At 43.7% G+C, this 14109-nt stretch overlaps 1 protein-coding gene across 1 annotated transcript in view; it reads right to left on the bottom strand.

Annotated features, from left to right (window-relative positions):
* Window positions 1-285: 285 nt before the first annotated feature.
* The window catches only part of LOC129519980 (integrin alpha-D-like), a 29110-nt gene continuing 15286 nt past the window's right edge, over window positions 286-14109 (bottom strand). The window contains exons 21-30 of the mRNA XM_055340828.1: window positions 4254-4367; window positions 4063-4142; window positions 3879-3962; window positions 2264-2342; window positions 1996-2103; window positions 1814-1891; window positions 1496-1609; window positions 1252-1353; window positions 874-984; window positions 286-399 (exon numbers count right to left, since the gene is read on the bottom strand). Coding sequence (XP_055196803.1) covers window positions 286-399; window positions 874-984; window positions 1252-1353; window positions 1496-1609; window positions 1814-1891; window positions 1996-2103; window positions 2264-2342; window positions 3879-3962; window positions 4063-4142; window positions 4254-4367 — 984 coding nt within the window. The remainder of the gene's footprint in view (window positions 400-873; window positions 985-1251; window positions 1354-1495; window positions 1610-1813; window positions 1892-1995; window positions 2104-2263; window positions 2343-3878; window positions 3963-4062; window positions 4143-4253; window positions 4368-14109) is intronic.

Here is a 14109-nt window from a genome sequence, read left to right as displayed (position 1 = left end):
AATGTGTTATAAACATCCTCATTTAATGTGGCAATTCTTTGTGTGTGTGTGTGTGAAAATTCATGCTTGCATCATGTTTCCTCCTGTAAAAAATGAGTCTTTACTGAAGAACTGACAAATATGTTGAAATATAAAAACCTTTCAATGCCTTGAGAAGTTGGCTTAGCACCTAGTAAGTTGTTCAGACCAGTCCAGATCTATACAGAAATTATTCCCATGGAAGTAGATTTGTAGGCAAAGGCAAGACCAGTCCATGGGGGTAGGGATAAATAGAAAAGTAAATTATTAGGACAAAGGCAAATTGGGGGCATCACAGTTAACATCCTCCCCACTGCATGTGGCAGTGTCTTCCGGTTTGTTATCCAGCATTTCTTTGTACTGACGTTTGAAGAAGCCAAGCTGTGAAGGGAAGTAAATCAGAAGAGCTGGGTAAGAGGGCAGGGAAGAAAGTTGGGAGTAGGAAGAAGCTGAGAGAGAATAAGAGAAGGGAAATAAGCTGACTTGTATTTATGTTCCAGAACACTTAACTGAAAAACAGCAATCATGTATTATCTACTGTATGCAAGCACAGCAGTTATGCATATAAGTTATAGTAGAAAACCGAAAATAAATACTAGGCCTACACACACATCCTGGCTTCATATATGTCTCACTTCAGCTACTCTGAAGCATTATTATCATTTCCAAATGAGGAAACAATCTCAGAGAAGTTGAGCAACTTTCTTGATATTAAAGAATAAGTAGGACAGAGTCAAAATGTGCGAACTGGTCTGCTTGAATCCATTGCCTGATTTCTCCCCACTATACCATCCGGTCTCTGGAAGGGTTTGGTTTAGAGCCTGGTGGTATTGAGAGTGGGCTGAAAACACTTACTTTGTACAGAATTGCTGTGATGAGGGCCAACAGCAGCAGTCCTCCCACAGAGCTTCCAGCAATAATGGGGATGGGGTTGTAGACCTCATACTTCTCCAGTACCGTCTCCATCTGGAGTGGAGTTGACCTTATCAGAAAGTATCAGAATTCTTGCTGTCCCAGACTCTTCCTAGGTTCTTCAACCTTAAACTCCCTCCCCTCCTTCCCTTTCTTCAAAGTGTGAGATATGGAAATACCCATGGGCTTGGGAACAACTCTCCTACTGATGGACGTTCATCCTTCCTCCATCTGGGCTTCTGAACCTCCCACACAGCACCACAGATTTAGCATTAGGAACCCTCTTACCAGCCTGGCTGCTGCCTACCACATAGTCACTACCTGAGCTCTCAAGAATGCCTCTTGTCCTGGAAGCTGAGAATACACAGATCTGTTGAAAGTGATTTCAGCCACACTCATGACCAATACCTTCTTCTGCAATGTCTGCAATACACACAGGCATAGCTGCGGAAGTAGCTCTGGGAAAGGGCTCAGAGATCAAATAAACTCTTGGCTTGAGGATGGGCACAGACTTATCTGTACCACTCAAATCCAAGACAGGGACTCTGCTGTTGGGCCTACACACCTGGCTGACCCAGCCAAAGTTGAGGTTGCCCTTCAGGGTGAACTCAAGTTCCTCCTGGGTGCCAAAGGAGGGGAGGTCACAGTGGATCTTCAGGCAGTCAGCAATGGAGCAGTTCTGGGGACAGGAGGGGAAGGAATTGAGGGAAGAAACACAGGAGAAAATGAAGTCTGTCAGGTTTGGGGTGAGAAAGAGATGAACAATTATAAAACATGATAGATAGATAGATAGATAGATAGATAGATAGATAGATAGATAGATCTCCATCCTAGCAAGTGCATTGCCCTGTATCCCCCAATGGAAATCCAGGGTCTTTCTCACCAATACAAGACTCCCTGGGATCTGGGTCAGGAAGTCAGGATCCTGAGGAGGTTCCCTCTCCGACACACAAGTGAGACTCTAGTGAGAGAGAAATGACCACAGAATGATCAACACTTCACTGATGAGAGGGTGTGAGGCACTGTAGGGTCAGACTCTGGAGAGTTAGGTAGGCAAGCAGGCACCTGTGAGTGGTTCAGCAAAGCCACATCCCACACAGCCACACCATTCAACAGGGTAGGAACCCAGACATTAATGCTGATGGCCACATCACGCTGACTCAGATTATTCACCTGCAGAGAATGGAAACGGAACATTATCCTGGTCCCTGGAGCAGCCCCCATCCTACTTCTCTCCTGAACCTAGCCCTTGGCTCCTCTTCCTTTCTCCCACCAGCTCCCAACATTAGCAGCACCATGGGAGGGAAGATATGCATGCCCCCTGGCCTCTCACACGATACCGATGCTCAGCTTCTTTCTTGCTCTTCTCATCAGAAGTTGAAAAGTTGAAGTACTTGGTAGAGTCTTCCTGCCTAGAGAGAGAGAGGGCTTATTGGTGAGCAGTAGCCCTGTAGCCACCCTTAGCTGTGCCCCAGTCTGCTGCCAAGGGCTCTGCTGGGCCCCGCAAAAGATGACGACCAGTGAAATAATTATGATTCCCACAGGCTCCTCTCCTGTGGCACATGCCCCAGTCACCCAGAACTGCTAGCTTGTCCTTTGATACCTTGGGCTCTTTCATATCCTCATAACTCTGTTCAAGTTCTTTCCTTGCTTGGAACATCCTTACCACTCCCCTTCTGGAAATTTTCACCTAAAGGCCCAACTTAAACGTTACCTCTCATAATATTTAAACACTTTCCCATGGGAAAAAAGGTGTTCACATGGCTTTCTCCTCTACTAGGTATATGGTTGGCCTCAGGTAATGCTTGCAGAGGCTGCTACCAGAACAAATATACCTAGGGGAGCTTGAGGGAATCATAGTTGGATCACTCAGAGATAAATGCAGTGATGGTGCCTCTGTGATGGAATGAAGAAAATAGATGTGGCTAGTCTGAGGAAGTTAACTAAATGAGGAAGGGTGGTGCCTGAACACAAACCCCTGGTAGACATGAATGTTCCAGGCTGCAGTGGCTTTTCCTCAATCCATGCATCCATCCATTCATCCATCTATCCAACCATCCATGCATCCATCCCTAGTTTCCTTCAGTATACATTTACCCTGTGCCTGGCTGTTTGCTTGGCTCTGCAGATTCAACAGTTAACAAGCCACAGTTACATCTAAGGTCTCAGTGGAATCAAGCAAATGAGGAGGGATACTATACATACTCACCAGCATCTAGTGTACAAAAGCAAGGCCAGCCATACAGAAACTCTACGGACCCCCCACAGTTCCAACAGATGTGACTGTCAGTGACATCACACTGTCATCAGCAGAAACAACAGTAGCAAATTCTGTCCTATGACAATATTATGAGCTTCTGACCAACTCTCTAAACCTTTGGAGGTTAGCCAAGTATGTGAGGCTCCTTGCCCTGCTTGCAAGCTGGCCTGCCCCTGCTCCTCCACCCACCTTCAGAACTGAGAACAACAGCCTTGCACTTGACTTTCCTGGGGCCTGCCACAACCTTGGACTCTTAGAGACTTTCTCAGCAGTTTGTCACATCTCTGGTCTCCCTGTAGTAGTGTGAAAACCGTACCTTTTCTTTGCTCTGTGTGGTGACAAACCTACATTCCCATTTCAGAGTGCTCATAAAGCGATCTTTATCTAGAGAGTTTGGCTTGAGCATGCTCATGTTTCGCACAAGAACAGAATTGGCCTAATATTAGAGGAAACCTGCACCTTGGAGAGAGACGGAAGAGTGCACGGAGTAACAAAGTGTGTGTGTCCTAATTCATCAGAGGAGAAGCAAGAAGCATATGGTATATGTTATTGTGCCATAAACATATGGCTGGTCACAAGTATTCTCATGAGAGGAATTAGAAGGCTTAGTCTAGATACCTAACCCTTAAAGAGCAGCCTGAGCTGCAAGAGGCGGTACTAGGCTTAGAGAAAGGTTAAAGGTCCACACCTGCTGATCACCATGTAGACAGCATATTTCACTGGGAGCTCCAGCTGAGAGGTGGTCTTGCTGGTTGAAGGCTTATTATTCTCACTGGAGACAGAGAGAGGGGAGCCTCATTGGGAAGGAATCCAGGAGAGAAATCTCTGCCTGAGGCATGAGATGAAAGAGTGAGGGATACACATGGACTCACCTGCTTGCATTAGCCCTCAGGAGTAACTTGTTGCCCAGAGTGGCCTTGTAGGAAACATCAAATGTGACTATGAAGATGCCCTGAGGGAAGGAGAAGGAAAGAATGGAGATCAGGCAGGTCATGGGGGAGTAAGGGAGGAAGTGGGTCAGGACAAGGGAGGAGAGTGAGGAGGATATGGGGGAAGCACTCACCTTAGTGCCCTCATGGAAGATGGGATGGTTGATGCTACAGCTGCTGCTCCTCAGGCCCTCATTTCCAGTGGGCACAGCCTCACATGCCAAGCGCAGTGGGCGCTGATGGGGTTGCTTCCCGAGGAGGAAAACGAATGAAAAACCATTACCGACATGCATATACGGGCTTGATACATAACAGTGGTGGCATTGTAGAGCAGTGGGAGAAAGGACAGACTTTTCAATAAATGGTGCTAGGAAAAGTGGCCCATGCAAATAAGGTCAAGCAAACAGAAAAACAAAAACAAAACATTAGATTTCCACCTCTCTCCATACTTTAAATTCCAACTGGATTAAAGATTTCATGTGAAAAGGAAACTTATTGAGTTCTTAAGATAATAAAGGGGGATGTCTTCATAACCTTGGAATAGGGGAGTATTTTTTAGACAAGATCAGAACATAAAAAACTAAACCTAAAGGAAAAGTTTTGGTGAAAATCCAGCACAATCAAATTAACACATTTGGTTTATTAAAAAACACTATAAAGAGACTGAAAAGAGAAGCTATAGGGTTGGAAAATATTTCTGAACACATATAACTGGGAAAGTACTGGCAACCAGAATATTAAAAAACTCTTGCAGTTAATAAAAGTATGTGGGTGGCAGTATGGAGTAATTGAGAGATGGGCATTAAGGAGGGCACTTGATGGAATGAGTACTGGTGTTATAGGCAACCGGTGAATCACTAAATTCTACTCCTGAATCTAATAATACAGTTTATGTTAACTAACTCGAATTTAAATAAAAAATCAAAGCAAGTAAAACTATGGACAACTCAATAGAAGGATAAGGAAAAGATTGCCCAGGTACTTCCTAGTAGAGGAAATCAATATGACCAGGAAACAGATGAAAAGGTGCTCAACTTCATTAGGGAAATGCAAATTAAGGAGCCCCTGGGTGGCTCAGTCAATTAAGGGTCTGCTTTCAGCTCAGGTCATGATCCAAGGGTCCTGGGATCAAGCCCCTGGTGGAGCTCTCTGCTCAGTGTGTATGTGTGGGCGTGGGCACACACGAGAGAGAGAGAGAGAGAGAGAGAGAGAGAGAGAGAGAGAGCAAGTGTGCATGCTTTTCCCTCACCCTCCTCACTACGCCTCCCCCCTTCAGAATCTCTCTAGCTATCTCTCTCTGTCAAATAAATAAATAAAATCTAAAAAGAAAGAAAGAAATGCAAATTAAACTGTAAGGAAATATCACCAGATGAGCAAAAGTTTAAAAGTCTGACAATGGGAGAGGAGGGGCAAGATGGCGGAAGAGTAGGGTCTCCAAGTCACCTGTCCCCACCAAATTACCTAGATAACCTTCAAACCATCCTGAAAATCTACGAATTCGGCCCGAGATTTAAAGAGAGAACAGCTGGAATGCTACAGTGAGAAGAGTTTGCACTTCTATCAAGGTGGGAAGACGGGGGCAGGGGGATAAAAAACAAAAGGCATCCAGGGGGAGGGGCCCCGCGAGGAGCCGGGCTGAGGCCGAGCGAGTGTCCCCAGGACAGGAGAGCCCCGTCCTGGAAAAGCAGGAGCTGCACCAACCTTCCCGGGCGGAAAGGGGCTCGCAGGGAGTTAGAGCAGGACCCCAGGAGGGCTGGGATGCCCTCAGGCTCCCTGGGACACTAACAGAGCAACTGCGCCCGGGGAGAGCGCGTCAGGCTCCCTAAAGGGCTGCAGCACGTGCAAGCATTGACCCGGGAGCAGCTCGGAGGGGCTTCGGCAGCCGCTCCGCGGAGGGGGCTGCACCACCGGGAGCGCGAATCCAACAGCGTAGACCGGGGGCACAGGTCGCGGGGGACACAGCCCAGGATCCGGCCTCCCTCTGGGACAGGCAGAGGCCGGGAGGGCCCAGGACAGCAAGGACGCTCCTGCCCCGAGCTGAGCAGATCAGCAGCCCCGCCCCGGAGCCTCCAGGCCCTGCAGACGGAGAGCCCCGTAGTTCCTGAGGGAGCTGACTCCAGGGCTCCAGAGCTGGCCGCCGCCACTGTGGTTGTTCCTCCTGGGGCCTCACGGGGTAAACAACCCCCACTGAGCCCTGCACCAGGCAGGGGCAGAGCAGCTCCCCCAAGTGCTAACACCTGAAAATCAGCACAACAGGCCCCTCCCCCAGAAGACCAGCTCGACGGACCAGTTCCAGGGGAAGTCAAGGGACCTAAAGTATACAGAATCAGAAGATACTCCCCCGTGTTTTTCTTTTCTTTTTTTTTCTCTTTTTTTTTCTTTTTGATTTCTGATTGCTTCTCCCATCCTTTTTTTCACCTTTCTTTTTCTTTCTCTTTTTCTTCTCTTTTTTCCTTTTTTCTTCCTTTTTTCTTTTTCTCCCTTCTTCCCTTCTCTCTCTCTTTTTCTCCTTTTCCCAATACAACTTGTTTTTGGCCACTCTGCACTGAGCAAAATGACTAGAAGGAAAACCTCACCTCAAAAGAATCAGAAACAGTCCTCTCTCCCACAGAGTTACAAAATCTGGATTACAATTCAATGTCAGAAAGCCAATTCAGAAGCACTATTATACAGCTCCTGGTGGCTCTAGAAAAAAACATAAAGGACTCAAGAGACTTCATGACTGCAGAATTTAGATCCAATCAGGCAGAAATTAAAAATCAATTGAATGAGATGCAATCCAAACTAGAAGTCCTAACGACGAGGGTTAACGAGGTGGAAGAACGAGTGAGTGACATAGAAGACAAGTTGATGGCAAGAGGAAAACTGAGGAAAAAAGAGACAAACAATTAAAAGACCACGAAGACAGATTAAGGGAAATAAATGACAGCCTGAGGAAGAAAAACCTACGTTTAATTGGGGTTCCCGAGGGCGCCAAAAGGGACAGAGGGCCAGAATATGTATTTGAACAAATCCTAGCTGAAAACTTCCCTAATCTGGGAAGGGAAACAGGCATTCAGATCCAGGAAATAGAGAGATTCCCCCCTAAAATCAATAAAACCGTTCAACATCTCGACATTTAATAGTTAAGCTTGCAAATTCCAAAGATAAAGAGAAGATCCTTAAGCAGCAAGAGACAAGAAATCCCTGACTTTTATGGGGAGGAATATTAGGGTAACAGCAGACCTCTCCACAGAGACCTGGCAGGCCAGAAAGGGCTGGAAGGAAATATTCAGGGTCCTAAATGAGAAGAACATGCAACCAAGAATACTTTATCCAGCAAGGCTCTCATTCAAAATGGAAGGAGAGATAAAGAGCTTCCAAGACAGGCAGGAACTGAAAGAATATGTGACCTCCAAACCAGCTCTGCAAGAAATTTTAAGGGGGACTCTTAAAACTCCCCTTTAAAAAGAAGTTCAGTGGAACAATCCACAAAAACAAGGACTGAATAGATATCATGATGACACTAAACTCATATCTTTCAATAGTAACTCTGAACGTGAACGGGCTTAATGACCCCATCAAAAGGCGCAGGGTTTCAAACTGGATAAAAAAGCAGGACCCATCTATTTGCTGTCTACAAGAGACTCATTTTAGACAGAAGGACACCTACAACCTGAAAATAAAAGGTTGGAGAACCATTTACCATTCAAATGGTTCTCAAAAGAAAGCAGGGGTAGCCATCCTTATATCAGATAAACTAAAATTTACCCCAAAGACTGTAGTGAGAGATGAAAAGGGACACTGTATCATACTTAAAGGATCCATCCAACAAGAGGACTTAACAATCCTCAATTAAAAAAAAAAAAACAATCCTCAATATATGCCCCGAATGTGGGAGCTGCCAAATATTTAAACCAATTAATAACCAAAGTGAAGAAATACTTAGATAATAATACACTTATACTTGGTGACTTCAATCTAGCTCTTTCTACCCTCGATAGGTCTTCTAAGCACAACATATCCAAAGAAACCAGAGCTTTAAATGATACACTGGACCAGATGGATTTCACAGATATCTACAGAACTTTACATCCAAACTCAACTGAATACACATTCTTCTCAAGTGCACATGGAACTTTCTCCAGAATAGACCACATACTGGGTTACACAACGGGTCTGAACTGATACCAAAAGATTGGGATCGTCCCCTGAATATTCTCAGACCATAATGCCTTGAAATTAGAACTAAATCACAACAAGAAATTGGGAAGGACCCAAACACGTGGAGGTTAAGGACCATCCTGCTAAAAGATGAAAGGGTCAACCAGGAAATTAAGGAAGAATTAAAAAGATTCATGTAGGGGATCCCTGGGTGGCGCAGCGGTTTGGCGCCTGCCTTTGGCCCAGGGCGCGATCCTGGAGACCCGGGATCGAATCCCACATCGGGCGCCCGGTGCATGGAGCCTGCTTCTCCCTCTGCCTGTGTCTCTGCCTCTCTCTCTCTCTCTCTCTCTCTGTGTGTGTGACTATCATAAATAAATAAAAATAAATAAAAATTTAAAAAAAATAAAAAAGGAAATGGTCACTGTCAGTTTAAAAAAAAAAGATTCATGGAAACTAATGAGAATGAAGATACAACCATTCAAAATCTTTGGGATGCAGCAAAAGCAGTCCTGAGGGGGAAATACATCGCAATACAAGCATCCATTCAAAAACTGGAAAGAACTCAAATACAAAAGCTAACCTTACACATAAAGGAGCTAGAGAAAAAACAGCCGATGGACCCCACGCCCAGCAGAAGAAGAGAGTTAATAAAGATTCTAGCAGAACTCAACGAAATCGAGACCAGAAGAACTGTGGAACAGATCAACAAAACCAGGAGTTGGTTCTTTGAAAGAATTAATAAGATAGATAAACAATTAGCCAACCTTATTAAAAAGAAGAGAGAGAAGACTCAAATTAATAAAATCATGAATGAGAAAGGAGAGATCACTACCAACACCAAGGAAATACAAACGATTTAAAAAACATATTATGAACAGCTATACGCCAATAAATTAGGCAATCTAGAAGAAATGGACACATTCCTGGAAAGCCACAAGCTACCAAAACTGGAACAGGAAGAAATAGAAAACCTGAACAGGCCAATAACCAGGGAGGGAGTTGAAGCAGTCATCAAAAACCTCCCAAGACACAAGAGTCCAGGGCCAGATGGCTTCCCAGGGGAATTCTATCAAACGTTTAAAGAAGAAATCATACCTATTCTACTAAAGCTGTTTGGAAAGATAGAAAGAGATGGAGGACTTCCAAATTCGTTCTATGAGGCCAGCATCACCTTAATTCCAAAACCAAAGACCCCACCAAAAAAGAGAATTACAGACCAATATCCCTGATGAACATGGATGCAAAAATTCTCAGCAAGATACTAGCCATTAGGATCCAACAATACATTAAAAAAATTATTCACCATGACCAAGTAGGATTTATCTCCGGGACACAAGGCTGGTTCAACACTCGTAAAACAATCAATGTGATTCATCATATCAGCAAGAGAAAAACCAAGAACCATATGATACTCTCATTAGATGCAGAGAAAGCATTTGACAAAATATAGCATCCATTCCTGATCAAAACTCTTCAGAGGGGATCCCTGGGTGGCGCAGCTGTTTAGCCCCTGCCTTTGGCCCAGGGCGCGATCCTGGAGACCCGGGATCGAGTCCCACATCGGACTCCTGGTGCATGGAGCCTGCTTCTCCCTCTGCCTATGTCTCTGCCTCTCTCTCTCTCTCTGTGACTATCATAAATAAATAAATAAATAATTAAAAAAAAAACTCTTCAGAGTGTAGGGATAGAGGGAACTTTCCTCGACATCTCAAAAGCCATCTACGAAAAGCCCACAGCAAATATCATTCTCAATGGGGAAGCACTGGGAGCATTTCCCCTAAGATCAGGAACAAGACAGGGATGTCCACTCTCACCACTGCTATTCAACATAGTACTGGAAGTCCTAGCCTCAGCAATCAGGCAACAAAAAGACATTAAAGGCATTCAAATTGGCAAAGAAGAAGTCAAACTCTCCCTCTTCGCCGATGACATGATACTCTACATAGAAAACCCAAAAGCCTCCACCCCAAGATTGCTAGAACTCATACAGCAATTTGGTAGCATGGCAGGATACAAAATCAATGCCAAGAAATCAATGGCATTTCTATACACTAACAATGAGACTGAAGAAAGAGAAATTAAGGAGTCAATCCCATTTACAATTGCACCCAAAAGCATTAGATACCTAGGAATAAACCTAACCAAAGAGGTAAAGGATCTATACCCTAAAAACTATAGAACACTTCTGAAAGAAATTGAGGAAGACACAAAGAGATAGAAAAATATTCCATGCTCATGGATTGGCAGAATTAATATTGTGAAAATGTCAATGTTACCCAGGGCAATTTACATGTTTAATGCAATCCCTATCAAAATACCTTGGACTTTCTTCAGAGAGTTAGAACAAATTATTTTAAGATTTGTGTGGAATCAGAAAAGACCCCGAATAACAAGGGGAATTCTAAAAAAAAAAAAAAAAACCATATCTGGGGGCATCACAATGCCAGATTTCAGGTTGTACTACAAAGCTGTGGTCATCAAGACAGTGTGGTACTGGCACAAAAACAGACACATAGATCAATGGAACAGAATAGAGAACCCAGAAGTGGACCCTGAACTTTATGGTCAACTAATATTCGATAAAGGAGGAAAGACTATCCACTGGAAGAAAGACAGTCTCTTCAATAAATGGTGCTGGGAAAATTGGACATCCACATGCAGAAGAATGAAACTAGACCACTCTTTTGCACCATACACAAAGATAAACTCAAAATGGATGAAAGATCTAAATGTGAGACAAGATTCCATCAAAATCCTAGAGGAGAACACAGGCAACACCCTTTTTGAACTTGGCCACCGTAACTTCTGGCAAGATACATCCACGAAGGCAAAAGAAACAAAAGCAAAAATGAACTATTGGGACTTCATCAAGATAAGAAGCTTTTGCACAGCAAAGGATACAGTCAACAAAACTCAAAGACAACCTACAGAATGGGAGAAGATATTTGCAAATGACCTATTAGATAAAGGGCTAGTTTCCAAAATCTATAAAGAACTTATTAAACTCAACACCAAAGAAACAAACAATCCACTCATGAAATGGGCAAAAGACATGAAGAGAAATCTCACAGAGGAAGACATAGACATGGCCAACACGCACATGAGAAAATGCTCTGCATCACTTGCCATCAGGGAAATACAAATCAAAACCACAATGAGATACCACCTCACCCCAGTGAGAATGGGGAAAATTAACAAGGCAGGAAACCACAAATGTTGGAGAGGATGCGGAGAAAGGGGAACCCTCTTACACTGTTGGTGGGAATGTGAACTGGTGCAGCCACTCTGGAAAACTGTGTGGAGGTTCCTCAAAGAGTTAAAAATAGACCTGCCCTACGACCCAACAATTGCACTGTTGGGAATTTACCCCAAAGATTCAGATGCAATGAAACGCCGGGACACCTGCACCCCGATGTTTCTAGCAGCAATGTCCACAATAGCCAAACTATGGAAGGAGCCTCGGTGTCCATCGAAAGATGAATGGATAAAGAAGATGTGGTTTATGTATACAGTGGAATATTACTCAGCCATTAGAAACGACAAATACCTACCATTTGCTTCAACGTGGATGGAACTGGAGGGTATTATGCTGAGTGAAGTAAGTCAGTTGGAGAAGGACAAACAGTGTATGTTCTCATTCATTTGGAGAATATAAATAATAGTGAAAGGGAATATAAGGGAAGGGAGAAGAAGAAATGTGTGGGAAATATCAGAAAGGGAGACAGAGCATAAAGACTCCTAACTCTGGGAAACGAACTAGGGGTGGTGGAAGGGGAGGAGCGCAGGGGGTGGGGGTGAGTGGGTGACGGGCACTGAGGGGGACACTTGATGGGATGAGCACTGGGTGTTATTCTGTATGTTGGTAAATTGAACACCAATAAAAAATTATTTTATTAAAAAAAAGTCTGACAATGGGCATGCCTACGTGGCTCAGAGTTGTGCCTCTGCCTTCACTCAGGGTGTGATCCTGGGGTCTTGGGATAGAGTCCTGCATCCTGCCCCTTAAGGGGAGCCTGCTCCTCTCTCTGCCAGTGTCTCTGCCTCTCTCTCTCTCTCTCTCTCTCTCTCGAAGAAATTAGTGTAATATTTACCAAAAAAAATCTTAAAAAATAAAACAATAAAAAAAAAATAAAAGTGTGGCCATGCCAAGCAGTACAGAAGATGGAAACCCACGGGAACTCTAATACACTGCTGATGGAAGCACAATAGGTGCAAATGTTTTGTCTCTACTGATTATATTTGAAGATATACAGACCCAAGATCAAGCAATTCCATACATGGCAAATACCTCCCAAATATTATCTATAGGTGCACCGAGATACATGCTCAAGAAGAGTAATGGCCAAAGTCAGGGAACAGCTCAAATGATCAAAAATTGTAGAATGGATACAGATGTCTACTCATACCATTCTCGCTTAACATAGTACTGAAGGTCCTAGCCTCGGCAATCGAACAACAAAAAAGAAATAAAAGGCATCCAAGTCATAGGAAAGAAGTCAAACTTCCACTCTTTGAAGAGGACATGATACTCTAGGAAACCTGAATGACTCCTACAAAAAATGCCTGGAACTGATACACAAATTCAGTAAAGTCACAGAATATAAATTCAATGTACAGAAATCTGTTGCATTTCTATACAGCAATCATGAAGCAGCAGAAAGAGAAATTGAGAAATTGAACCCATTTACAATTGCACAAAATTCCATAAGATATCTAGGAATACACATAACCAAAGAGGTAAGAGATCTGTACTGTGCAAAAAATACAACACTTATGAAAAAAATTGAAGAGGACACAAAGAAATAAAAAACTATTCCATGCTCATGCGCTGGATTAACAGTGTTGTTAAAATGTCATCACCACCCAAAGTAGTCTATACATTCAATGCAATCCCTTTCAAAATACCACCAGCTTTCTTCACAGAGCTGCAAGAAACAATCCTAAAATGTGTATGGGACCAGCAAAGACCCTGGATAGCCAAAGCAATCTTGAGACCGACATGCAAAGCTGGAGGCATCACAGTTGGGACCTCAAGCTATATTACAAAGCTGTAGCCATCAAGACAGCATGGTACTGGCACAAAAATGGATACGTGGATCAGTGAAATGGAATACAAAGCCCAGGAATGGACCCACAACTCTATGGTCAACTGATCTTCAACAGAGCAGAAAAGAATAACCAATGGAACAAAGACAGTCTCTTCAACAAATGGTGAGGGGAAACTGGACAGTCACATGCAGAAGAATGAAACCGAACCACTTTCATACACTATATACAAAAATACATTCAAAATGGAATAAAGACCTAAATGTGAGACAGGAAACCCTCAAAACCCTGGAGGAGAACACAAGCAGCAACCCCTATGACCTTGGCCGTGGCAACTTCTTACTAGACACGTCTCTGGGGGCAAGGAAACAACAGCCGAAATGAACTTTTGGGACTGCATCAAGATGAAGAGTTTCCACACACTGAAGGAAACAATCAACAAGATAAAAAGATACCCAACAAAATGGGAGAGGATATCTCCCAATGCCATATCTGATAGGGAGTTAGTAACCAGGGTCTATGAAGGACTTATCCAACTCAACAACCAAAAAATTAATAATCCAGTTAAGAAATGGGCAGAAGACATGAACAGACATTTTCCCAAAGGAGACATGCAGATGGCTAACAGACACGTGAAACGATGTTCATCATCACTCCTCAGGGAAATACAAATGAAAACTACATTGAGGGATCACCTCACACCTGTCAGAATGGCTAGAATTAACAACACAAGAAGCAGCACGTGTTGGCAATGATGCACAGATAGGGGAATCCTCTTATACGGTTGGTGGGAATGCA

The sequence above is a fragment of the Nyctereutes procyonoides genome, unplaced genomic scaffold (genome assembly GCF_905146905.1).
Source record: "Nyctereutes procyonoides isolate TBG_1078 unplaced genomic scaffold, NYPRO_anot_genome, whole genome shotgun sequence".
Lineage (NCBI taxonomy): Eukaryota > Metazoa > Chordata > Mammalia > Carnivora > Canidae > Nyctereutes > Nyctereutes procyonoides.
Note: the sequence above shows the minus strand (reverse complement) of the source record. Positions and strands in the feature narration are given on the sequence as shown.